The sequence below is a fragment of the Pristiophorus japonicus genome, chromosome 6 (genome assembly GCF_044704955.1).
Source record: "Pristiophorus japonicus isolate sPriJap1 chromosome 6, sPriJap1.hap1, whole genome shotgun sequence".
Taxonomy (NCBI): Eukaryota; Metazoa; Chordata; class Chondrichthyes; family Pristiophoridae; genus Pristiophorus; species Pristiophorus japonicus.
The window spans coordinates 47,585,577-47,611,279 of NC_091982.1; the positions used below are offsets into that span (position 1 = coordinate 47,585,577).

Here is a 25,703-nt window from a genome sequence, read left to right on the forward strand (position 1 = left end):
ATTCATTGGACATCACTGGCTCTGGCTCTCTGTCTGAAATGTGTCTTTATTGGGCAAGCCATTTAAAATCAAAAGAAACAAATCTGTCCCAGTTGGAACAAAATCTTGAGTCGAAAATATGGACTTTTTATTTTTATTTTTGCTTTCGTAAGTGTATTTGGTCCAACACAGTTGGATGAATGCTCTTGTGCTCTCAGCTGTGAATAAAGGTCTGGGAAACAAATGGAGGACTCCTTGATGATAAGTGATCACAGGCTTTCATTCATGTGTGCCAGAGGCTCCTAACCCATGAGCCCTCCAAATAACGACAAGTTAAAAGACACCGGTAACGGCTGAAATAAAAACAGAAATTGCTGGAAAGGCACAACAATTGTGGAAAGAAAAGCCAGGTCCACTCTTCGGGAGTAAATCCTTTCATTTATTCAGGACTGATGTATCTGCCACCATTTTGAAGGACACCCGAAATATTAACCTATCTTTCCTCTCTATAGATGCTGACTGACTGACTGCATGTTTCCAGCAATTCTTTATTTCCTGTCTTTTTTTTTAAAAAAAGAACATAATAGGAGCAGGAGTAGGCCATTTGGCCCCTTGAGCCTGGTCCATCATTCAATAAGATCATGGTTGATCTGATCTTGGCCTCAACTCCACTTCCCTGCCCGCTCCCCATAACCCTGACTTCCTTATCATTCAAAAATATGTCTATCTCCAGCTTAAATATATTCAATGACCCAGCCTCTACAGCTCTCTGGGGCAGAGAATTCCACAGATTCACAACCCTCTGAAAGAAGAAATGTTATTTAAATATTTTAGCATTTGCAGTTTTTTTTGCCTCTTTATTGCAGTCGTGCCTTGTTCCCCAGAGAATGTTCCTTAAATTCACTTAGTCTGTTTCCTATTTCATTCAGTGAGAACGTGCTTGCTGGTTGCTGTGTGACGTAGTTTGCCCTGTGGGGGGAGAAATCCAGTTTGCAATGTAGCTGGGGTGGCATTACTCTTCCTTCACACAGTGTATTCTGGTAAAGATCACCTAATTTTAGCTTGTTTGTGTTCTGTAGCTCTTACAAATTTTCCACAGAACTTTGGCTGCTAAACAAAAGATATTGTTTTTTTTAATGCACTTATTTCTGTGGAAAGATTTCAGGCACATGTTTCATGGCAGAGAGATCCCTCCTCTCGCACGCACGCACGCACGCACGCACACACACACTCTCTCTCTCTGTGCTGGCCTCTGCTCAGTTAGCTTAGGAACTGGGGTGCTATAACTGGCTTCAGTTCTATAATGAATGTAATGACTCAAAAGACTTGTTACTGTAAACTGTCTCAGGTGTAAACCTGATCCAATTTTATTTGCACCCAAAGTAACCAGCGCACGCGCACGTACAGCCCGATTGCCTCAGACAGTGGCGCCTTCTGGTGTCTGGTGACCCCAAGCATAAATACATAACAACATCCCCTTTCAAGATCTTGATATCAGTCTTTTTACAAATTAAGACGGTCTGGGACTTTCCGCTCACGAGTTGATCGTCTTAGTTCAACTTCAGTTCTAGGCGAGCGTTCTGAGTCAGTTGTGACTGAAGGCTGAGTAACCGATCTGATGGGTGTGGTGATGACCACATCAGGGCCTGGAGGTCCAGTTTCAATAATGACAGCAAAGTCCTCTGATGAATGAACATTGGTTGGTTGGTCACTGATTGCATCTTCCTCAAGCGGTTCCAGTTCATCCGTGTGCCACAGTTTTATCTGATCAACATGTTTCCTACATGTTTGCCCATTCTTGAGCACGACAATAAACACTGTTACCCTCCTTGGCTGTAACAGTACCGGCGATCCACTTTGGACGTTGACCATAGTTCAGTAGATAAACCAGATCGTTGACCGAGATGTCACGTGACACAGCAGCATGATTATGATACCCTTGCTGACTTTGACATCTGTTTTCAACATGATCATTCAAATTGAGATGAACAAGAGCAAGCTTGGTCTTGAGATTTCTCCATCAGTAGTTCAGCAGGGGAGACCCCAGTAAGCGTATGAGGTCTGCTCCTGTAACTGAGCAGTATACAGGACAAGCGAGTCTGCAGTGAACCCTGAGTTACACATTTCATACTCTGCTTGATTGTTTGAACAGCACGCTCTGCTTGACCATTAAAGCAGGTTTGAATGGGGCTGACCACACATGTTTAATACCATTGAGTTTCATGAACTCAAACTCCAGATTTGTGAAGCAAGATCCGTCGTCGCTCACAACAATGTCAGGCAAAGAATGAGTAACAAACATGATACGAAGGCTCTCAATAGTAGTTGTAGACGTACTAGACGTACTCTATCCATCCCTATCCACTTTGAATATGCATCCACCACAACAAAAAGCACGCAAAATCGATGTGGATCCTCGACCATGGTTTAGATGGCCACGACCCAAGACTCGGAGGAGATTCTGCTGGTACTTAGCTGCATGCAAATATTGCACTGATACACACATGATTCCAGATCAGAGTCAATTCCAGGCCACCATACATGAGCCCTAGCAATGGCTTTCATCATGACAATACCAGGATGAGTGCTATGTAGTTCAAGTACAAATTTTTCTCTACCTTTCTTAGGCATAACAACATGATTACCCCACAGTAAATAATCTGACTGAATGGACAGTTCATCTTTGCGATAGTTGTAAGGTTTGGTCTCATCACACATTTCCATAGGTATAGCAGACCAATCACCACTGAGGACACAACATTTCACAACCAATAAAATAGTGTCATGGCTGGTCCAGATGCTAACTTGTTGAACAGTGACAGGAGTTCCTTCAGTCTCAAAAGCATCCATTACTAACAGTAGATCTGCAGGTTGAGGCGTCTCCATCTCGGGTGTGGGCAACGGCAGACGACTCGGTGCATCAGCACAATTCTCAGTGCCAGGTATATGACGAATAACATAATCATAGGCAGACAATGTCAACGCCCACCTCTGGATACGGGACGATGCATTGGTATTTAATACCTTTGTTTTCGGAAAACAATGAAATGAGTGGCTTGTGATCCGTTTCGAGTTCAAAACGAAAACCAAACGGGTACTGATGCATCTTGTTGACCACATAGAAACAGGCCAAAGCTTCTTTTTCTACCATGCTGTAAGCTCTTTCCACCTTTGACAAATTTCTCGAAGCATATGCAACAGGTTGTAGCTTACTCGACTCATTTGCTTGTGGAGTACACAGCCAACCCCATATGATGGAAGCATCACAGACCAAAACAAGACGCTTACACGAATTATAATGAACAAGCAACTTGTTTGAACAGAGCAGATTCTTAGCTTTCTCAAAGGCTCTATCTTGAGACACACCCCAGACCCAGTTGTCGCCTTTTCTGAGTAGCACGTGCAGTGGCTCTAAAAATGCTCAATCTGGGTAAGAAATTACAAAGTAGTTGAGTAGCCCAAGGAATGAACGCAGGTCCATCCCATTCTGAGGCCTTGATGCCTTTTTGATGGCCTTGGTTTTCAAATCCGTAGGCCTGATGCCATCAGCAGCAATCTTCCTCCCCAGGAATTCAACTTCAGGTGCCATGAAGACATATTTCGAACGTTTCAGCTGGAGTCCCACTGTCCAGACGATGTAAGACTTCTTCAAGATTGTTCAGTAGTGTCGTGACCTGTGACCAGAATGTCATCATGAAATACGACAGTTCTAGGAACGGACTTCAATGGACTCTCCATATTCCTGAGATATGGCTGCAGCTGAACGAATTCCAAAAGGACACCTGTTGTAGACAAACAGTCCTTTTGGGGGTGTTGATAGAGATGAGGTTCTTCGAAGTGTTGACAAGCTCCTGTGTCATATAGGCCGACGTCAGATCCAGTTTGGTGAACGACTTTCCACCAGCTAGCATGGCGAACAGGTCATCAGCCTTCGGTAAGGGTACTAATCCTGTTTCGAAAATTGGTTAATTGTAACCTTGTAGACTCCACAAATCCTGACAGTGCCATCACTCCAACACAGGAACAATAGGACTGGCCCACTCGTTAAACTCGCCCGTTGAAGTCTGTCAAGCTCAATTTCAACCTTCTCCCTCATGTAGGGAACAGACCGAGCTTTATGATAGACAGGCCTTGCATCAGAATCCAGGTGAATCTGCACTATGACTCCAGTAAAATTGCCAATGCCCAGTTCAAACAAAGAAGAAAACTTCTTCAACACTTGAGCACACGATGTCATCCATCGATGACAACGCTTTGATCTCATTCCAATTCCATTTGATTTTCTCGAACCAATTCCTGCCAAACAACGTTGGACCATTACCTGGGACGATCCATAATGGTAGATCCACACCATCATATGACACCTTGACTACGGCACTGCCAATCACCGGTATGAGTTCCTTAGTGTAGGTACGCAACTTGGCATTGACTGGACTCCGCTTAGGATTCACAGCCTCAGTGACCTATAGCTTGTCGAATGTCCTTTAGCTCATTATCGCCTGACTCTCACCGTGACCCGCTCCATTGATACAGGCACGCCATTCAGCTTCACATTAACCATTATCCGTTGGCTCTTTCCCAAGAATGAATAAAGACCATACACTTCCTCCTTGGGTTGTGTATCCGGGCCAGCACTGGACTGGTCATCAGCAATGTGATGAGCAACAGCATGCTTGCTCAGTTGTGAGCACATTCTCTGAAGTTGCCCCACTTTCAAATAGCCATTACAGGAGTACTGTTTAAACTGACACTGATGAAGCCAATGATTGCCCCCACAATACCAACGGGGTGAAATCGGATTTGTACCAGTTGGTGGACTTTGAGCAGCTACAGGTTTTGCACAAGCGTAGGCCCTGCCAGATGACGACACAATCTTGTTTACAATGCTTGCCATGGAGCTCCGACTCTTCAATGATATCTGCCTCAAATTATCATCAGTCGTCGTGCATGTCTGGGCAGTCGCGATGGCCTTGTTCAAATCCAGCTTCTCTTCGGCCAATAACTTCCGGAGAATCACACCATGGTTGATGCCTATCACGAAGAAATCTCACAGCATGTCTTCCAACAGGTTCTCAAACATACACGGCTCAGCAAGACATCGCAGGTCGGCGGTGAATCCCAACACATCCTGACCCTCAGCACGAACGTGTGTAGAAGCGATAGCGTGAGATGATGATCCCCTCTTTTGGCTTAAGATAGTCACTCACCAAAGTGCACAAATCCCTATATTCTTTGTCCGTTGGACGTAAAAGCGAGAGAAGATTCTTCGTGAAGCGGTAAATTTTTGGACCACAAACGGTGAGGAAAACCGAACTGCGTCAGCATCTCCCTCCATTTTGTTGGCCACAAAATACTGATTCAGGCGGTCGATAAAATCCGCCCAATCCTCGCCATCCGCGAATCTCTCCAGAATTCCAATAGTGTCCATTGTACATGCGAAGGTTCTTAAGTTACCTTGTCGCCGAATGTAATGACTCAAAAGACTTGTTACTGTAAACTGCCTCAGGTGTAAACCTGATCCAAATTTATTTGCGTGACAAGGTACCCGCGCCTGTATACCAGTGACCCCAAGTATAAATACATAAGTTCCCAGCAAAAGACATGGCTTTCTGGAGAAGAGAGAAAACTGGCAAAGAAAGAAGTACATGATACGAAGGACAGACGAGCTTGTCCCTCACCCAGTGCATCACCAGCGTATTCCAAACCAAAAGGGAAACAGGCTATAAGACAACACAGTAAGTCAGGTAGTACCTGCTGAGAGAAAGGAGAATCAGTGCAGCACAGCAGGAGGCCATTGAGTCTGCACCGGCTTTTTCGAAGAGCAATCTAGTTGATCCCACTCCCTGGGTCGTTCCCCATATCCCTGCAGTTTTTTTTCTCTTTCAGGACTGAAAGATGAAAGATAAGGGAGCACTGTAATTAAATAGGGTGGTGGGGGGGGTAGAATAACAAAATGTTCTGATCACACAGAATGTTATTGGGATATATGTCCTTTTGAAAAGTGGAGAGGGGAGGGGAAGATATGCATGGTGATGGGATCATGTTGTGGATGGAGGAGGAGGAGGAGGAGGATGATGATGATGATGAAGAATGCAGAGGCCGATGGGATGGAGGGCGAGGGACTGTCATTGTTGAGAGGATGGCCGAGAGCAGAACCTCGGGAAATGGGACAATTTTTGCCAGAAGATTCTGCTGACCCATCGTGAAGCAACAGTTGAGAGAGGCTTCATCAGTGCTGATGCAACAGACATGGTATCTGTGCGGAAGGAAAGGAAGTTTTTACAGCAAGTGCACTTGAGCTAGTTGTGGGAGTCGGTGTTTTTTTGCGGATATCTGTGAAAAGCATATACGAGAGGGGTGGGAGGGGAGGGAGAGCAATGTCCACGAAGGGAAGAGCTCTAGATGGAGCACATGAAAGAATGGGATGCGTGAGAAAATTGAGAACATTATAAATGAAATGCTTACGACCAGAGTGAGATCAGGAAGTAGCGAGAATATTTTCTGTCCTACATAGGTGACTGAAGAGCCACCTTTACAGAAATGGGACTGTGACAGTCGTGTGAATCTGTCATGGGGGCGGATGAGGTGGAACTCTGTTGGCGATGAACAATTTTAAAATTCAGCCACTTCAAAGCTTAACTGCAAATGGTACCAACCCAAGCAGAGGCGTTGCTGCTTCAGTAATATATCCTGTCGCTAATTAAATTTAGTAACTTTTCCATCTCAAGTACTTGCTGTGTATTTTCTTGTCTGCCAGAAATTGCCACCTTATTACAAACATTTTTAAACAGAGTTAATTTATTTTTCTCCTGACGAATCCTGACATGCACACCAGATCAATAAAGGTTCTTCTGTCAACACAGCCACAGCCAGACAGTGTATTACTGGTCCAGTACCATAACCACTTACACGACTGCCCCTGTGTATAACTAATTCAAGCATACTGTTGGAAATCAGCACCATTAATATGGGGTCTGTGCTTGCAACAGTTTGAAAGATTGAAATGGGATGTAAATATTCTGCAAGCATGTTCAAATTATATCCAAGTACAAGTAGGAACTGCTGCCTTACAAATTCACCTGCGGAGAATGAAAGAGGGGTTGAGGGCAGGACACTGGGCTTATTGAAGAAATGGCTGGATGAAATAATAGGAAGACAATAGGATTTGCAGTCTGGAAGGACGAGATCAAATGGACTTGAGGCAATCTTCATCCATCTGAATTTATCTTGTGAAACAGCATAAGTTTCTGAAACCAGCCTCAGTCTGTCATGTGGACTGGAGAATAATTGGGATGTATAGGTCAAATATGTCTTGAGTTCCAATGAGAAAGCAGGGGAGAGATTGACTTCAGAGAACAGTTCAGTGTAACTGCAGTTGGTTTTTCATCACCTGAAGGCTTGATTTGTATTCACTTTTGTATGCGAGGAATTATCCAAATGAGTAAATTAGCCCTTCTGATTTGTGGTCCAAATTGCAGTTAACAGCTTTAGTTCAGTTGCAACTCTGAGGAGGAGCAGATACATACATATCTTTGTGCAGCGATGTGTAAACTTGACTATCAATTTTCTGCTCACTTTTTTTTACGTGACTGTTTTATCTGGACTATATTTTCTTTGTTGATCAATTATTCCCTGTTTTTTGTGAAATCCAAAGAGCCTCCTGCAAAAATGCCTATTTGTGTGTCCCCTTGGGATCTATTTTCCTCTTTGCTGATTTTTGGCACCCAGGAGAATGTACGGACAATTTTTTTTTGTGCCCGACTGCGCGGGGGGAAAAAAGTTGGAACTTTCACCAAAGTAAAATTTTATTTTGGCGTTACCCGAAGTTAAATCTGGGGGTGGAGCTTCAAGTCTGTGCCAAAAGCTGAGGTTGCCAGGGTAACTAGAGAGACACTGAGGGAGGTTTCCAGGGTAATGAGACACGCAGGGCTGAAGCTCCATCTGTGAGTTGAAGTTCCATGGCCAGGGCTTGCAGCGGGTGGGCAGGACCGAGGGGGGGTGGGGGTGGGGAGGTGGCCAACACCAGAGCAAGTAATCCTTAATGTAAAGTGATGATAAAGGAACGTACTAAACATGATCATTATAAACTATCTTTATGAACAGGACTAGACTACAAAGAAACAGTCGATTTTCTTAACTTAACCATCCTTAAAAAAAAAAAAGAATCGGTGTTGGGGAAAATCGCTTAAATGGCCAAAAACTGCGTGGAAATCAGTTTTCACGCCAAAAGACCAGTGCCGACTGTTGCCGCGGCATACAAACTGAGGAAAGTTGCGAAATCAAGATTGCTCAAAAAAAAATCAGCAGATGCCAAGAAAACAGCGCCCATTGGTGGTGCAAATTGAGCCCTTGTTTGTCACACACAGCTGGCAATCGTTAGTCGGTAATTCATCATTATAGGCAATCCCTCGGAATCGAGGAAGATTTGCTTCCACTCTAAACATGAGTTCTTAGGTGGCTGAACAGTCCAATACGAGAACCATAGTCTCTGTCACAGGTGGGACAGATAATCATTGAGGGAAAGGGAGGGTGGGCGGGGAGTCTGGTTTGCCGCACGCTCCTTCCGTTGCCTGCACTTGATTTCTGCATGCTCTCGGCAACGATACTCAAGGAGCTCAGTGCCCTCCCGGATGCACTTCCTCCACTTAGGGCAGTCTATGGCCAGGGACTTTTAAGTGTCAGTGGGGATGTCGCACTTTATCAGGGAGGCTTTGAGGGTGTCCTTGTAATGTTTCCTCTGCCCGCCTTTGGCTTGTTTGCAGTGGACGAGTTCAGAGTAGAGCGCTTGCTTTGGGAGTCTCGTTTCTGGTAATTATGACCCACATGAATTGCAGTCTACATCTGTTGTAGCTGTGTATCAGATACAATGAGTGTCAGACATGACTGCAGTACACTGGACACCATTCAAGCACTATAGGCATGTTCCTGTTTAATAACCAATATACTGGTGACATAACCTGGACTAGCTGAAGTTTTTTTTGTTCTCGCTCCACAAAGTTCAAACGTTGCAGTTTGTCAATTTCCCTCCCATTCTTTCTTGCTGTAATTAGTCATTGTTTTTTAAAAAAAAAATTGAATTGTGACATTTTCGAACACGAGATGGCCTTTGTCATGGGTGAGGTGCTCAACATAAGCCAAAGCCACTTTGCTCATTGTGCCAGAAACTCCACACCATAGCCACCTATTCCATCCTGCCAGGCTGAACCTGCTAGCATGTACCCTCAGTGTCCTATTTTAACCCCGAGCTGAGCTTCATACCCTGCATCTGGCCCAGCACCACAATGGCCCATTTCCACCTTCATAACATCTGATTGCTGCCCCTCCATCACCCCTCTCCCTATCTCGTCCCATCACTGCTGAAACTTCATCCATGCCTTTGCCACCTTCAGACTCTACCTCCAAGATTCTTCGTGCCAATCTCCAGAGCTCCACCCTACACAAACTGGAACTCCTCCAGACGCCACCGTCCATCTCGTATTGAGTAGTGAGTCTCATTTGTGTTTCATTGTCCTCATTGACTTTTGGTGTCTCAGCCCCCACCCCATGTCTGTTGATTTCCAAATCCTGATGTTACAACTCCCTCAGTGACCCTAGCTCTGCAATCTCCTCCAGTCCTAGGCCCCAACACACACACCCGCCACTCTTCTGATCTATTGCACTTTACATTTTGGTGACCGGGTTCTGCTCCCTAAACTTCCCTTTCTAAATCCCTCTGCCATTTTCTGCCCTCTTCCCAACTTCAGAGCCCTCCTCCAAGCCTACTTCTTTGACCAGCCCTTATCTCTTCTCCGTTGCCCTCACCCCAACTCCTGCTTGGTGCCTGACCCACTGCGCCTTTATGAAGTACCTTAGGCACCATATAAAGGAAAGAACGTGCATTTACATAGTGCCTGATTGTGTCCTCAGGACATCACAAAGCACTTTAGAGCCAGCAGATTACTTTTGAGGTGCAGTCATTGTTATGTTGGCAAATGTGGCAGTCAGTTTGCATACAGCAAGGTTTTAAAACATGGATGAATGATCAGTTGGTTTGTTTTAGTGGTTGAGGGAGGACTGTTCGCCTGGTCGCTGTGAGAGCTTCCTCTTCAAATTGTGGCATGGGATCCATTCCATTCACCTGTGCAGGCAGACAGGTTCTAGGTATTGTACTGGTGTGTCAGCCTGGATTATGTGCTCAGCAGCAACAACAACTTGCATTTTTATAGCACCTATTAACGTAAAGGATCCCAAGGGTTGCTTCACTGGCATTATCAAAAAAAAACTGACACTGAGTCACATTAGGAGATATGAGGACAGATCAAAGAGTTGGTTTTAAGGAGCGTCTTAAAGGAGGAAAGAGAGGCGGAGAGGTTTAGGGTGGGAATTCCAGAGCTTAGGAACAGAAGGCACGGCCACCAATGGTGAAGCGCTTAAAATCGGGGATGTGCAAGAGGGAAGAATTGGAGGAGCGCAGAGATCTCTGAGGCTTTTCGGGCTGGAAGAGGCTACAGAAATAGGGAGGGGCGAGGCCATGGCGAGATTTGAAAACCAGGATGAGAATTTTAAAATGGAGGCGTTGCCAAGGTAAGTCTGCGAGCAAAGAAGTGATGAGTGAACGGGATTTGGTGCGAGTTAGGATACAGGGTGGGAGATGGGAGGCTGGCCAGGAGAACTTATTAATAGTCAAGTCTAGAGGTAGCAAATGCATGGATGAGGGTTTAAGCAGCAGATGAGCCTATAGTGGAGTTTGAACCCTTGACCCGACGCTGGGGCGAGATTGCTACCAACTGAGCCACACTGGTACAGATTGAACTTCCCTTATGCAGAACTTCCTTATCCGGAACCACCCCTCGTCCAGAACCATCCCTGGCCACCGGGTGGCGCATGTGCAGAAATTCGACTTGAACAAATTGAAGTCCTTCCTCGCTGCCGGCGCCCGCAATCGCTGGCCTGACCCCGCGATCCACCCCCCCCCCCCCCCCCCCATGATTTCTCTGCCGCACTTCCAGCCCCGAGCCAGCCAGCCCCGATATCCCCTTGCTCAGTACCTGTACCATCTAATTTAACGTGACCACTCCTCGTCCGGAAAAATCCCTTATGCAGAACAGGCCAGGTCCTGGGAGTTCCGGATAAGGGAGGTTCAACCTGTACTTGCAAGTATATTCTTCTGGAGCTGTTGCTTTAGTAACCGTGCAGCATCATCCAGTCCCAGCAATAAATGATCAACGTTACACCTCCGTACGCTAGCATCCGACCAGATTTTTGATTCCTCCACACAGTTAACAGTAGGTAGACCTGTATTAACGCTGTCTTCTCTCATTCCATGAAGTTTAATCCCTCCAGTGTCAGCAGATGATTCGAATGTCCTCACTGAACGTGTACCCTCTGAATAGCAATCGGGATTTTCCTCCCCGCTCCCTGGTGTGATCAAGTCTAGTGTCTCCACTGCCACTTCAGCTTAATCATTATTGCTGTCGAGAGATTAGAGAAGCGAGCAATGGATTTGATTCTGGTGTCAGCAATTTTAATTTGAGTTGCTTAAGTAACTTAATAAAAGGTAAGAACATAAGAAATAGGAACAGGTGTAGGCCAAACGGCCCCTCGAGCTTGCTCCGCCATTCAATAAGATCATGGCTGATCTGATCTTGGCCTCAACTCCACTTCCCTGTCTGTTCCCCATAACCCTTGACTCCCCTGTAGTTCAAGAATCTGTCTATCTCTGCTTTGAATATATTCAATGACTCCGCCTCCACTGCTCTCTGGGGTAGAGAATTCCAAAGATCCATGAGCCTCGGAAGAAATTCTTCCTCATCCTCGTCTTAAATGAGCGACCCCCATATTCTGAAACTATGCCCCCTAGTTCTAGATTCACCCACGAGGGGAAATATCCACTCAGCATCTACCCTGTCAAGGCCCCTCAGAATCTTACATGTTTCAATAAGATCACCTCTCATTCTTCTAAACTCCAATGAGTATAGGCTTAACCTTTCTCCCATAAGACAACCCCTTTCATCTCAGGACTCAACCGTCAAGAAAGTCGAACTTATTTGCTTTGGGAAAAGTGGGACCTTTTGAGATGGGACATTTGAAGTTTCCACGGGTATGAAAGAAAAGCTGATCCCATCAAATTGAGTTTTCCGGTGAAATGTTCCAATATCAGGAACGCAAATTTTAAAAATGAGGAAGATGGGAGTAATAAGGAATGTCGAACAATGTTCTTTCCACAGAAAAGGTAAAAGTTGGGGAACAGCTTACCGGGGAAGGCCATTGAAGTGGATTGCGTAAATTGCTTCAAGACGACTGCATTCATTTTTAGAAAGAGAATGAATTGAGGGACATGGTGAGAAGGTGGGTGGGCGGAGTTGAGCTAAGAAATGGAAATGAGCTGGTAGGGCTTAAAATTGCCTTTCTTTCCCTATTCCTTTTTAAAATTCTTGTGTTCATGAACTCAGCTGACCAGTCAGGGGAGGACCTAGGATACACTGGTCTAAATGGCTCCTTACTACACCCAGAGGTGCATTTACTCAGTGAATCTCTATTCTAGAACCATTTATAATTATATGTGAATCTCTCTGCATTTGTAAGGGTGCAGACATTTGCAGCCTGATGTTTAAAGTGAAGTTAGGAGCAAGGAATAACCCCTGGTGAGTGGGTAGCCCCATTCTTTATTCTATTTGGTAAAACCAGTTTCACTAATGGGCATTGGCACAGCTCTGGGCACACAGGAGGTATGAAAACTTTCCCAATAGTGTGGGCACAGACCGAATCCTTTGCCAAGGGTCCTGAACTGCACGCAATTAAATTGTGGAGAAATTCGGTTTCTCACTTTGGTGACATTCACTTGTGTGTTGACATTGCTGTAGTACCGTTTCACAATAAACCTCAGCTCAAATGGGTGGCAACAAAGTAGTTGCTTTCAGCTGTTTGACTCTGAGATGCGTCTTAATATTTATCGGATGTCCATTAATAACATGCAAGGTCAGAAATTTGAGCCAAAGATTCCGTTTGTGAGAGTTGCTTGTTTCATTATTATTTTTGATAAGGATGAGTTCCCTTCTAGAGTCCAAATGACCCTCCCCTCCCCACACTTAGTTCCTCTTGTAAAGGGGAAGAGGAGGGGAGGAGCAAAACATATATTGGGCAGCTCAAGTTTGAGATGCTTTTGCTGTACATTTTGATTTTTGTTCTCCCTGAAGATTGTCAAGATCTCTAACTATCATGCCCTGTTGTAATGTGTTTGCATAAACTATATCCAAAAACAGCAGCTCACCTGAGGTGCTGTCTCATTAGTCAGCCATCTAACGAGATACCCTGAAGGATACATTCCTACATGAAGCTGCTGGCTTTTTAAGTGCTGGGTACACCTTAATAGTCAGTGTCACTGCAACTTGTATCATACATCATCATCATCATCATAGGCAGTCTCTCGAAATCGAGGAAGACTTGCTTCCACTAAAAGTGAGTTCTCGGGTGACTATACAGTCCAATACAGGAATTACAGTCTCTGTTGAAGGACCATACACCTTATTAACCTGGCCAGTGACCAAGCCTCAGAACACCAAATTGCAGTTGGGTTATTTTGAGGTGTTTTGCCAATTAGTCACTGATTAGTTTTTAGAAGAAATACTTAAAAAAAAAAAAAAAAAAATATATATATATATATTTGTTCATGGGATGTGGGTGTCGCTGGTGAGGTCAGCATTTATTGCCCATCCCTAATTATCCTCAAGAAGGTAGTGGTGAGCCGCTGCCTTGAACCGCTGCAGTCCCTGTGGTGAAGGTGCTCCCACAGTGCTGTTACGGAGGGAATTCCAGGATTTTGACCCAGTGATGATGAAGGAACAACTATATATTTCCAAGTCTGGATGTTGTGTAACTTGGAGGGGAACTTGCAGGGGATGGTGTTCCCATGTGCCTGCTGCCCTTGTCCTTCTAGGTGGTAGATGTGGGTTTGGGAGATGCTGTCAAAGAAGCCTTCGCAAGTTGATGCTACTGAATTGCGTCCATTTCATTCACAAAATGCTATATGCTTTGTGAATTTATTACTTAGACATAAATTACTTAAATACTTGAGGGCTCCTCTGGTAGATGTACCATGCGCTGTGGAACACAGCAGAGGAAGGCTGCACTGTAATAATGGAGGGGCTTTTCCATGAGTACGGTTCTTACCAGAGTACGGTGCACCGTTACTTCAGCCTTCAATTAACACTTCTCTTCATTTTCATATCGGGAGCTAATGGAGAATTACTGACCAGTTCAAAGGTTTAAGGCAAATAGTCCCCTTTTCAGGACTTCCATCCCATCGAGCGTTGCAGATCCATCGGGCTCATGCACAGGCCATTTTTGTCTCCACTTGCCTTGGCACGTGGCCTATATCCTGGACATCTGGAATAACTCAATTTGAACCATTTTTGAATGTTTCTCACAATGCCACACAGAAGGCTTATTAAGCAGCTGGAAGCCCATGGAATTAAGGGGAAAGTGCTGGTATGGATACGAAATTGGGTCAGTGGCTGGAAGCAAAGGTGGATGGATGTTCTTCAGACTGGGCAGTGGTTTGCAGTGGTGTTCCCCAATGGTCAGTTTTGGGTCCATTATGCTTTTTCAATTTTTATAAACGGCCTAGGCTCGGGTGTAGGGAACTGCATTATCAAGTTTGCAGAAACATGGCAAAGTAGTAGATCACGATAAGGATAGTTGTAGGCTTCAGGATGAAATGGGCAGATCGAGTTCACTGCGGAGAAGTATGAAGTGATGCAATTTGGGAGGACTAATATGGAAAGCTAGTCCGACTTTGAAAGGTGTAGATGAGCAGAGAGACATTGGTGTCCATGTACACAAATCCTTAAAGATGGCAGGGAAAGTTGATAAGGTGGTTTAAAAAAGCATATGGGTTACTTGGGTTTATAAATAGAGGAATGGAATATAAAAGCAAAGAGATCATGCCGGAACATCACTGGTTAGGCCTCAGCAGGAGCATTGTGTACAATTCTGGGCACAACACCAGGAAAGATGTAAAAGCCTTAGAAAGGGTACAGAGGGGGCTTACCAAGATGTTACCAGGGATGAATGACTTCAGTTATGAGGAGAGGTTGGAAAAGTTAGGACTGTTCTCCTTGGAACAGAGGTTAAGGGGTGACCTAATAGAGGTTTTCAAGATGAGAGGTTTTGATAGATTAGATAGAGAAGAATTATTTCCTATGGCAAATGGGGCAATAACCAGAGGCAAAAGATCGAGAGGGGAGATGAGGAAAAATAAATTCACTGAGTTGTCGAGAGCTATAATGCTCTACCTGAAAAGGTGCTGCAAGCTGATTCCATCAATAATTTTTAAAAGGAATTGGATAAGTGCTTGAGCATGAGGAACTTGCAGGGTTACAGACAAAAAGCAGGGGTGTGGGACCAAGCAAGACTGCTCTCTAAGGGCCAGCACAGGCACGATGGGCCGAATGACCTACTTCTGTGCTGATTGTTGATGTGATTCTAAACCTCCCTTCGCCATGCTAGGTGGCAAACACGTCATAATCCAACAGCTTTTGAATGTGAGTAGTGGCGTTCTGCTTGTGAATTCACCATCCTGTCCCTAGGTGTCTTGATTTGCACAAAGTACGTCTCTTCACCCACCCCACCAGTGGTCATCATCACTGTGAAAGTTGCATAAAGGTTTGCCCCATTACTCATTGATGAAGGCAGTGTGCAACTGGAAGGTATTGGTTCAGTTCCCTAGTTCATGCTGGATACTCTGAGCTTGCTTCAGTCAGCCAGAGTGGCACTGAACTAAGGTTGCCAATTTATTTGACTCCTGCTAAAACGTACATGTTTGAGGATGCATGAGTTTAGGATTGAGCTCAGCTATGACCCCCTCTTCTCCTCCTTCATCAATCTCCTTTCTTCCTCTGTTCCTCCTCCGCTACTCCTTTTCCTTTCTTCCTGCCCCATCACCTCCTCCAGTGTCTGGCTGTGTAAGGTACCTGAGAGTTGACTGATCGCCACCTGTGGAACACACCCCAGCAGGGACTGGCACCTGGTGGGAGAGGAGAGCTTGAATTGTGAACTGCTCAAATCGCTTCTCTGCTTGCTCCTCTGGCTCGCGTGCGCGCTCTGGCGCGAGGCGCACACGCGAGACGCGCGCTCTGTCGCACTCTCGTGCTCCTCTCTGTCTCTCTGTCTCACACACATGCAAGGTCTGCTCACCACCTCTGTCCCAGCTGTGTCATTTAATGATTAGCTTCTCAGATGTTTTCGATTATTAAAATGTGATGGTGTGTTAGCAGGCAGCTGTGTCCACATTGACCCTTGTATAGCCAACAATATCACCATTCAGGATTGATTTTAGGTCTTTTGGAGGAGACGTTAAACCGAGGCCCAGTCCGGTCGGTGTCTCAGGCGGATGTAAAAGATCCTATGGCACTATTTCAAAGAAGAGCAGGGATCTTCTCCCCGGTGGTCTGGCCAGTATTTTATCCCTCAATCAACATCACTAAAACGGATTATCTGGTCCTTATCACAGTATTGTTTGTGGGTTGAAGGGATGCGGGAGCATGGCGAGTAAATGTGATTTTTACATACAAATACAACGATAAATACAAATGTGTATTTGCTCACATGGAGGGTAAACACCGATACAGACTTGTTCAGCCAAACGGCCTGTTTCCCTTTGTAACTCTTTTTGTATTTCTAGTCACTTTTGCAGGTGCAGTGAGTAAAACAGCAAATGGGCCATCCTACCAGTGCTTCCATTTCATGTCTGTCGTTTTATAGCCTATACGCATTTTCTGTACTGTTTGTTTTGGCAACTCATGGCAACATTAGCCCACGAACACACCCTACCTAACCTTAGTGGACAGTACAGTTCTATCCTCTGTTCTGACTAGAAATAGTCATTCTTTGCCAGTTACTGGCGGGGGCAGAACTCTTCTAAGAAAAATTGACGTAAACAGAACACACATGTTTTGCTTTGTTGGAGCAAGTCACAACTAATAGTTGGAATAAGAACATATGAACATAATAACTAGGAGCAGGTGTAGGCCATTTGGCCCCTTGAGGCCTGCTCCACCATTTAATAAGATTATGGCTGATCTTATGAATTTGCCTAATTTTGGACCCCACAGTTGTAGTGTGGGTGGTTGGTTGGTAGGTTGGAGTGCTGGTTTCTAAGGCTTCATAAAAAGTCATTGATGGTATTTTGTTCGGACCACTTTGCTTGTTTCTCAATTTAAACCTGCCTTGATTTTAGGTGAAACTGGTCTTGGAAAGTCCACCTTAATGGACACCCTGTTCAACACCAGGTTCGAAGGCGATCCAGCAGCACACAATCAGCCAGGAGTCCATATAAAGTCCAACAGCTACGAACTACAGGAAAGTAGTGTCTGCCTGAAGCTGTCCATCATAAACAGTGTGGGATTTGGGGACCAGATTAACAAGGAAGAAAGGTCAGAAACAACTTTCTAATTTTTTGTAATTTCTATGCCTTACTGCGCTGAGTTGAATCTCTGCGCTGCACTTCAGGAGCTCGGCACGTAATCTAGGCTGCAGACACGAGCACAGTGCTGTGGGAGTGCTACACTGGCAGAGGTGTGTGTGCTGTCTTTTGAATGCAGTGTTTAGCCGAATGTCTGCTCCGGTAGATGTAAACGATCATGTGTGATTTGCATAAGGGCCTTGTAGGAATAGTGTCCAAATTCGGAGGCATGATAAATCTTGAGGACCGAAGGATAGTGATAAAATGGTGAAGTAAGCGCACAAAATTGTCAGATCGAATTCAGTGTCAGTAAATGTGAGGGGTGTGTTTTTGGCAAAAGAATAAGAGACCGAAATTGCCCCCCTCCTTAAGCTCCATTACCTACTGGGGCAGATAAGCCTCAGCGACGGATGGGCCTCGCCGACGGGGGTCAGGCGGATGGGCCGGGCAGACCAGGCGATAGGCCTACCTGTCCTAAATTGCCCCCCCGGGCCGAGAGCGGTGGGCATGTGGCGACCCCCCTTCTGACTGGCAGCAACCCCTCTCCGACCCCCGAGGGAGCGGCGCCACCACTGGTCGGTGGCCCCGGCAGCTTTCCCCTGCGGGAAGCTGTGTATTGCCTGGGCGGCACGTCCGCCCTTAAAGGGGTAGGGTACGCTGCCGGCTTTTCCATTTTGTTTTAATTGTCGGGCCGACTCCGAGGTCGGCCCGGCAATGGCGCCCACGGGTTTGGCCGTGCTGCCAACAGGCAGCCTGACACACCCCCTCTTGGGTACCGGGCCGCTGGCCCCGTGGGCCTAACTAAACCCTGTGCAGAGTTCGCAGTGGTCCTTCCCTTTAATTGAAGGGGAGGGACGTTGTGACGTGGCATATCCGCATCGTGCTGATGTCACCTGTGACGCGCTGATGACTCGTTGGGGTGGCCGACCCGCTGCAAGGCACTTGTGCCCCTCAACACCACCCCGACCTGAACATCGGCGCAAGATTTGCCCCATGGATTGGGGTGGAGAAAAAACTTCAAACGGTATGTGTGCCTTCTTTCAGTTGGGGTGGGGGTGGTGGGTGGTGCAATTTCGGCCCCTAAAAGTAATGATTAGACTTTGGGTGAGGTGATAGAGCAGAGGGATTGAGGTTCACAAGAAGCCAAAAAAAGCGAATGGAATGCTAGATTTTATGGCAAGAGATATCGAATGTAAAAGGTAAATCTATACAAAACCTCACCAATGCCACCGTTGCTATACTGTGTGCAGTTTGGGGCTCCTTACTACAGGAAGGATGTTGAGACAACTAGGGAGGGTCTAGCCCAAATTCACGAATTCTGTGTGGCAGGGGGAAATCTGAAGAAAGACTGAAAGATCGGGGTTGATTTCATTAGAACAGAGCAGAATAAGGTGATTTGATGGAGGTGTTTAAAATGAAAAAGAAATGGGGGGCAGAATAGATTGAAACCGAGTATTTGCAATGATTGAGGGGTCGAGAAATATCAGCTGTAAAGTGCATTGGGACATCCTGAGGAGATGTAAGGTGGCAAATAAAAGTAAGTTCTTTCCTTTCTCAATACTTGGAACATATCTGAAATGTAATATGCAGGTACAGCAAGTAATTAAGAAAGCGAATGATATGTTGGCCTTTATTACAAGAGGATTTGAGTACCTGCATAAGACTAAAGTCTTCCTACTGCAATTATATAGGGCCCTGGTGAGACCGCACCTGGAGTATTGTATACAGTTTTGGTCTTACCAAAGGAAGGATATACTTGCCACAGAGGGAGTGCAATGAATATTCACCAGACTGATTCCTGGGATGGGGGACATTGTCCTATGAGGAGAGTTTGAGTAGACTAGGTCTATATTCTCTAGAGTTTAGAAGAATGAGAGGTGATCTCATTGAAACATATAAAATTCTTACAGGGCTTGAGAGGGTAGATGCAGGGTGGGTCTTTTCTCTGGCCGGGGAGTCTAGCACCAGAGGTCACAGTCTCAGAATAAGGGGTTGGTCATTTAGGACTGAGAGGAGGAGAAACTTCTTCACTGAGGGGAGTGAATCTTTGGAATTCTCCATCTCAGAGGGCTGTGGAGGCTCGCCGCCCCTCGCCTTCTGCCGTTCGCCCCTCGCCCCCTTCCCGTCCGCCCCTCGTCTCCACCCCCCCCCCCCCCCCCCCGTCTCCTCGTCCCTCATCTTCCCCCCCCGTCCCATCCCTCTTCTTGCTCTTCCCCTTTTCCTAAACCCGGTCAGCAAAAATCGACGGTTAACTGGTCACATTTGCTGATGAAGCAAAATAATTAGTAGTAGAGACTGATAATGCAGTTTTAATTTTCAAAATGGTTCCGATCAGTTATGCAGTTGGGTAGGCACATCACATTAAATTGGGCACTGATGGATAGTAATTTGCTTATACAGTACTTTACCATATCGAAATGTCTTGGTGCATCATATAACACATTGCTTTTCCAAATGCAGTGGCTTTTTTTGCGGATTGTAAATATTGTAAGGATGGGTGCCGGAATCCTATAATCAATGGATTTGCGTTGGCACAGGGAGATTTAGAAAGAGACCAAGCTACATGGTGAAGTAATTAAACCTAAGGGAAATCTTAGAATATTTGTAACCACAGTCATAGTTACAAGGCCATGCACTAATGCCGTGGTCTCACCACATGTACGAATCTGTTTTCGACACCACACCACAAAACAAAAGATTTACGTGGAAAGGGAGCAGCGAGACAAATTCCCAAGTATACAGGAGTGAGTTATGAGGAAGATTGGACATGATTGCACTGTACAGTCTACAAAGTTATAGTAGTGTAGTGGTAATGTTACTAGACTCGGAATGCCAAGAATGAGAGTTCAAGTACCATAGAATCATAGAAATTTAAAGCACGGAAAGCCATTTCGACCCACTGTGTCTGTGCCGGCTGACCAAGAGCTATCCAGCCTAATCCCACTTTCCAGCTCTTGGTCCCTAGCCCTGTAGGTTACGGCACTTTAAGTGCACATCCAAGTATTTTTTAAATGTGGTGAGGGTTTCTGCCTCTACCACCCTTTCAGGCAGTGAGATCTAGACCCCCACCACCCTCTGGGTAAAGAAATTACCCCTCATCTCCTCTAAACATCCCCCCCAGTTACTTTAAATCTTTGTCCCCTGGTTGTGGATCCCTCTTCCAAGGGAAGCAGGTCTTTGCTATCCATTCTATCCAGGCCCCTCATAATTTTATACACCTCAATCAGGTCTCCCCTCGGTCTCCTCTGTTTCAAAATAAACAGACCCAGATCTCCAAACACCATGGCAGTTTGAGAATTTGAATTCCGTTTATGAAATCTGGAAATAAAAAGCTGTTCTCAGTAAAAGTGACCATTTGAAGATGTTGGATTGTCATAGAAACCCAACTGGTTCAGTTAGAGTATTTACAGCACAGAAACAGTCCTTTCGGCCCAACTGCTCCATGCCGGTGATTATGCTCCACATGCGTCCTTACCAGGTCTGAACCTATATGTGACAGCCCCACACCAAAGTGGTTGACTCTTGACTGTCCTCTGAAGTACATCCGTTGCATCAAGCCGCTGCAAACAGTCATTGCCGGAGTACTTTCCCCACGTGGACTGCAGTGGTTCAGGAAGGCCCATCCTCTAGAGGGCAACGAGGGATGAGCAATAAATGCCGGCCTTGTCAGCGATGACCACATCTTCAGAATGAATTTTTTTGAAAAAGATGATTAAAGGGGACTTGAATTAAGTATATAAAATATTAAATAGTATAGGTGTGACAAACCCAAAATACTACTTCAAAGTACACAAAGAAAGTTGGACCAGAAAATAGAAATTAATGCAGAAGTAAATTTGGAACATGATTATCAGGACATACTACTTTGCTCAGAGTAATAAATGTTTAAAATGATCTACCAAGCATGATAATGAAGGCAAGAACATTGGGTTGGTTCCAGGTACAATTGGGTGCCTTGATGGGAGAGGGGTGATGAGAGAGAGAGAGATCAAACGGCCTCTTCTCTTCCATGAGTTTTCTTGTGCATGGCCGTTTTTAAAGAGTATGAGAGTGCCCAGAATGATCTTTGCTTCCTTCCTCCAGGAAAAGCATCACAATTCCTCCCTGATAATTTAGTTAGTATTGGCAGCTTGGGTATGGAATGTTTGGGACTATGTTACGCCCAGTTCTGCCCCTGCCATTCAGGGACTTTAAGCTGGAATGGAGCACAGGCTACCTGTTCCCAACCTGTGCCAGTCTCATTGTCGGAAGCACAACAGTGGGATGGGGTGACTCCCTTGCGGTGTTCCCTCCCTCTCTGGCAGGCAATTGTTTAGAATTTGTTGTATTCCTGTTTGGTCCAGTTGGTATTTTGTTGTCTTGCTTGCAATGCTTTATTCAGATCTCTCGTTACGTTCTGTCCAAAATAATTGCTTTGTAATTTCCTTCGGTTCAACAGCAACATTTTTTAAAACATTGCGATCTCTTGTTCTGCAGCTACAAGTCTATCGTTGAGTTTATTGACACTCAGTTTGAAGCCTACCTGCAGGAAGAGCTAAAGATCAAACGTACGCTGCACAACTACCACGACAGCCGAATCCACGTCTGCCTGTACTTCATCGCCCCCACTGGCCACTCTTTAAAGTCTCTCGATTTGGTGACCATGAAAAAATTGGACAGCAAGGTGAGTTACAACATAGGAGGAGCAAGCCTCGACACATTCATAGTATGACCTACCACAAATCTATAAGCATGTGTTTAGAAACTGGGAAAGGCCTAGCCCCTGCCCCCTTTCCATGGATTAACTCAGTTGTTTTCCAAATCCTTCCATTTCCACACCTCCCCATCTCTGTAACATCCTCCAGCCCTACAACCCTTAGATCTCTGCGCTCCACCAATTCTGGCCTCTTGCGCATCCCCATTGGTGGCCATGCACTAGACGATTCACTAGGCTGATTCCGGAGATGAGAGGGTTACCTTATGATGATAGATTGAGTAGACTGGGTCTTTACTCGTTGGAGTTCAGAAGGATGAGGGGGTGATCTTATAGAAACATTTAAAATAATGAAAGGGATAGACAAGATAGAGGCAGAGAGGTTGTTTCCACTGGTAGGGGAGACTAGAACTAGGGGGCACAACCTCAAAATACGGAGGAGCCAATTTAAAACTGAGTTGAGAAGGAATTTCTTCTCCCAGAGGGTTGTGAATCTGTGGAATTCTCTGCCTAAGGAAGCAGTTGAGGCTAGCTCATTGAATGTATTCAAGTCACCGATAGATTTTTAACCAATAAGGGAATTAAGGGTTACGGGGAGCGGGCGGGTAAGTGGAGCTGAGTCCACGGCCAGATCAGCCATGATCTTATTGAATGGCGGAGCAGGCTCGAGGGGCTAGATGGCCTACTCCTGATCCTAATTCTTATGTTCTTATGTTCATGCTTTCTGCTGCCAAGGCCCAGAGCTCTGGAATGCTAAACCTTTCCATCTTGCTATCTCTCCTTTTAAGACCGTCCTTAAAATCTACCTTTTTGTCCTCATCTGCCCTAATTTCTGCTTATGTGGCTCAGTATCATATTTTGTTTGATAACGCTGCTGTGAAGTGCCTTGGGATGTTAATAAATACAAGTTGGTGTTGTCTTCTCGTCATACCCCTCAATCATTTCTTTCTCCAGAAGCTGCTCTATTCGTTCCTTGTTCCCACTTGTACTGTCTGCTTCAGTGGCCTTTCCAAATACCTTGTTCTGCAAATGTATTACTCTTTGGGTGTTAGCAAGTTCTGTTGACTTTTTTTTAAAAACCACTAACTTCTTGATTTGTAACTCGTGTCCCCTGGTATTTTGACCAATGTGCCTGGAGCAACTTTAATCGATTTTCTTTGTAATCTTAAACTTCAGAAAACCAGCCCTCTCACCTTAATCATTCCTCGTAATTTAAATTCCTAATGTCTGTTTTTGCCGTACACAATCTCGGGGGCATTAGAATTCATGCAAACGGCAGATCCAAAATAGCGATGCTGGACCCAATGGGCCCATAACTCTACCAGAAGACCAGTGACGTCGATGAGTGCAGTTCAGACTTGGCTCAGTGGTAGCGCTCTTTGCCTCTCACTCAGAAGATCGTGGGTTCAAGCACCACGCCAGGACTTGAGCACATAACCAAGGCTGAAACTTCAGCGAGGTGTTAAGGGAACGCAGCACTGTCAGAATTAATGTCTTTTCGGTTGTTCAAACTGAGGTTCTGCCTGCCCTCTTGGGTGGACGCAAATAAATCCCATGGCGCTATTTTGAAAAAGGGCAGGGGAGTTCTCCCCAGTGTCTTGGCCAATATTTACCTCTCATCTAATACTACCAAAAAACAGATTTGTGGGACCTTGCTGTGTGAAAATTAGCTGGCGCTTTTATCTATGTTACAGCCGTGGCTACACTTCAAAAGTACCTCATTGGCTGTAAAGCCCTGTGAGACATCCTAAGGTCGTAAAAGGCACTATATAAATGCACATTTTTTTTGCTTTCAAACGGCATTCTCAGCTGTCATTCAAACTGGTCTTACCTGCTATGAGCAATTGGGTCACTGGAGGTGACGCACTTGCTCCCCTCCGCTCATATACAGAAGGGTGGGTCTGGTTGGGTTGACTTGCTGCTGTGCACTTGGTGACTGCCAGTTACTAAGTGGTGTTGGCAGAGGCCTTGGGAAAATTCACCACCATTTGGGGGAGTGGTATCTATCATGAAAGAGACTTGGAGGAAAGATAATAAAATTAATTAAAATGAGGGTGGTGAAAGAGAATTTCTGAGTCTCTCGGCTGAATGCAGTTGTGTGTTTACCAAATACTTCAGAAGTCAGATACAGGTGCTTCCTGTTTTCTTCGCTGTGTTCAATGTGCTGATGCTCCGTGATCTCGAGTCACGAGGACGTACAAACAATAACAGTTTGCTTTATGTCCTAATTTCTCACATTCCTTTGGGTTATTTTGGACTTCAGAAGGTTGTGTCCAAGAGTTTAGTTGTTGTGAAAGATTACAAGCCAATTAATGAAAAGGTTTAGATTGTGGGATATGAAAACGAGCTGAAGCTTGTGTGTGGCCCACTTTAAACTTTTCCCTTATTATTCTGCATTACAGCTGTTGCTGTGATGTCAAAAGAGCACCATATTTTCTCTCTTTCTTTTCAAAATTGAATGCGTGCTTTGTTGTAGTGATGGATGTCGTTGCTGGGGAATGGAATACTCTGGGTGACTCCACATTCTAGCAAGAAGCCACACTCGCTGGGAGCACCGGTCGGGGCAGCTTAGGAGGGGAGTCATCCCCAGTGTCCTGGCTAATATTTATCCCTCAATCAACATCACTAAAACAGACTATCTGATCATGATCACATTGCTGTTTGTGGGTGCTTGCTGTGTGCATATTTGGCTGCAGCATTTCCCACATTGCAACAGTGACTACACTTCAAAAAGTACTTTGTTGGCTGTAAAGCTCTTTGGGGCGTCCAGTGGTCGTGAAAGGCACTATATAAATGCAAGTCTTTTTTAGGGCTATGGTTTTGGAGCCCTGTCTCTGAGCTGTACTCCCAGCAAGGGCAGGATTACACAATCACCCTAACTGTTCTGGCTTTATTTTACACCTATTGTCGGTATCGAGCATAACACCTAACTCCTATTTTAGAAGAATACTCGCTACTGCAGTGCGAATGTTTCAGTTTCCCACACCAGCTATCTTTTTCTGGCTTCTCTCGGTGCCGATTTGGTGCTGAGTTGCAGTCTGTGCTGTGCCGTGCCAGGCAATACCAGATTGGCTGCCCGTTATACAGTTATAATGCCCCTGTCGAAGTAGAAAGTTCTATCCAAAGAATTAAACCTGGGATTTTTTTGATGCTCGATTTATCTCCACACGACACCAGGCCGTACCTTTACCCACTAAGCTGTCAGTCGGCTCAGGAGAAGGAAAATACGGTGGGCTTGGTTATCGGAGTCACTGTTATCTACTTACTAGTAGCAGGCAAAGATTGGCATTGACAATCACCCAGGAGCACCTGGCCTTCCCAACCACAGGGGCCTGGGGACCAGCCTTGGAGGGTAGTTCTCCTTGTTAGAGGGCAGACTTATCTTGTTCATTCCAAAGGTCAGATAGCCTCAAATTAAACCTCATCGGACCCTTATTCTAACTGTCCTTGTAGTGATAAGCAAGCCTTTACCCTTTGCTGGAATAGGAGGAATGAGAGCTTGGTGTACTTAAGGAATGCAGACTTCTATCAAACATTCAACAGCATCACCAAGGACGATCTACATTACATAGGATATACGGCACAGAAACA

At 45.3% G+C, this 25,703-nt stretch overlaps 1 protein-coding gene across 6 annotated transcripts in view; it reads left to right on the plus strand.

The window, feature by feature from the left end:
- Positions 1 to 25,703, plus strand: part of LOC139265648 (septin-6) — a 100,200-nt gene that overhangs the window by 44,494 nt on the left and 30,003 nt on the right. For all 6 annotated transcript variants that reach the window (XM_070882829.1, XM_070882825.1, XM_070882826.1 and 3 more), the window contains 2 exons: positions 17,195 to 17,390; positions 21,896 to 22,082. In XM_070882829.1, the coding sequence (XP_070738930.1) occupies positions 17,195 to 17,390; positions 21,896 to 22,082 (383 nt within the window). The remainder of the gene's footprint in view (positions 1 to 17,194; positions 17,391 to 21,895; positions 22,083 to 25,703) is intronic.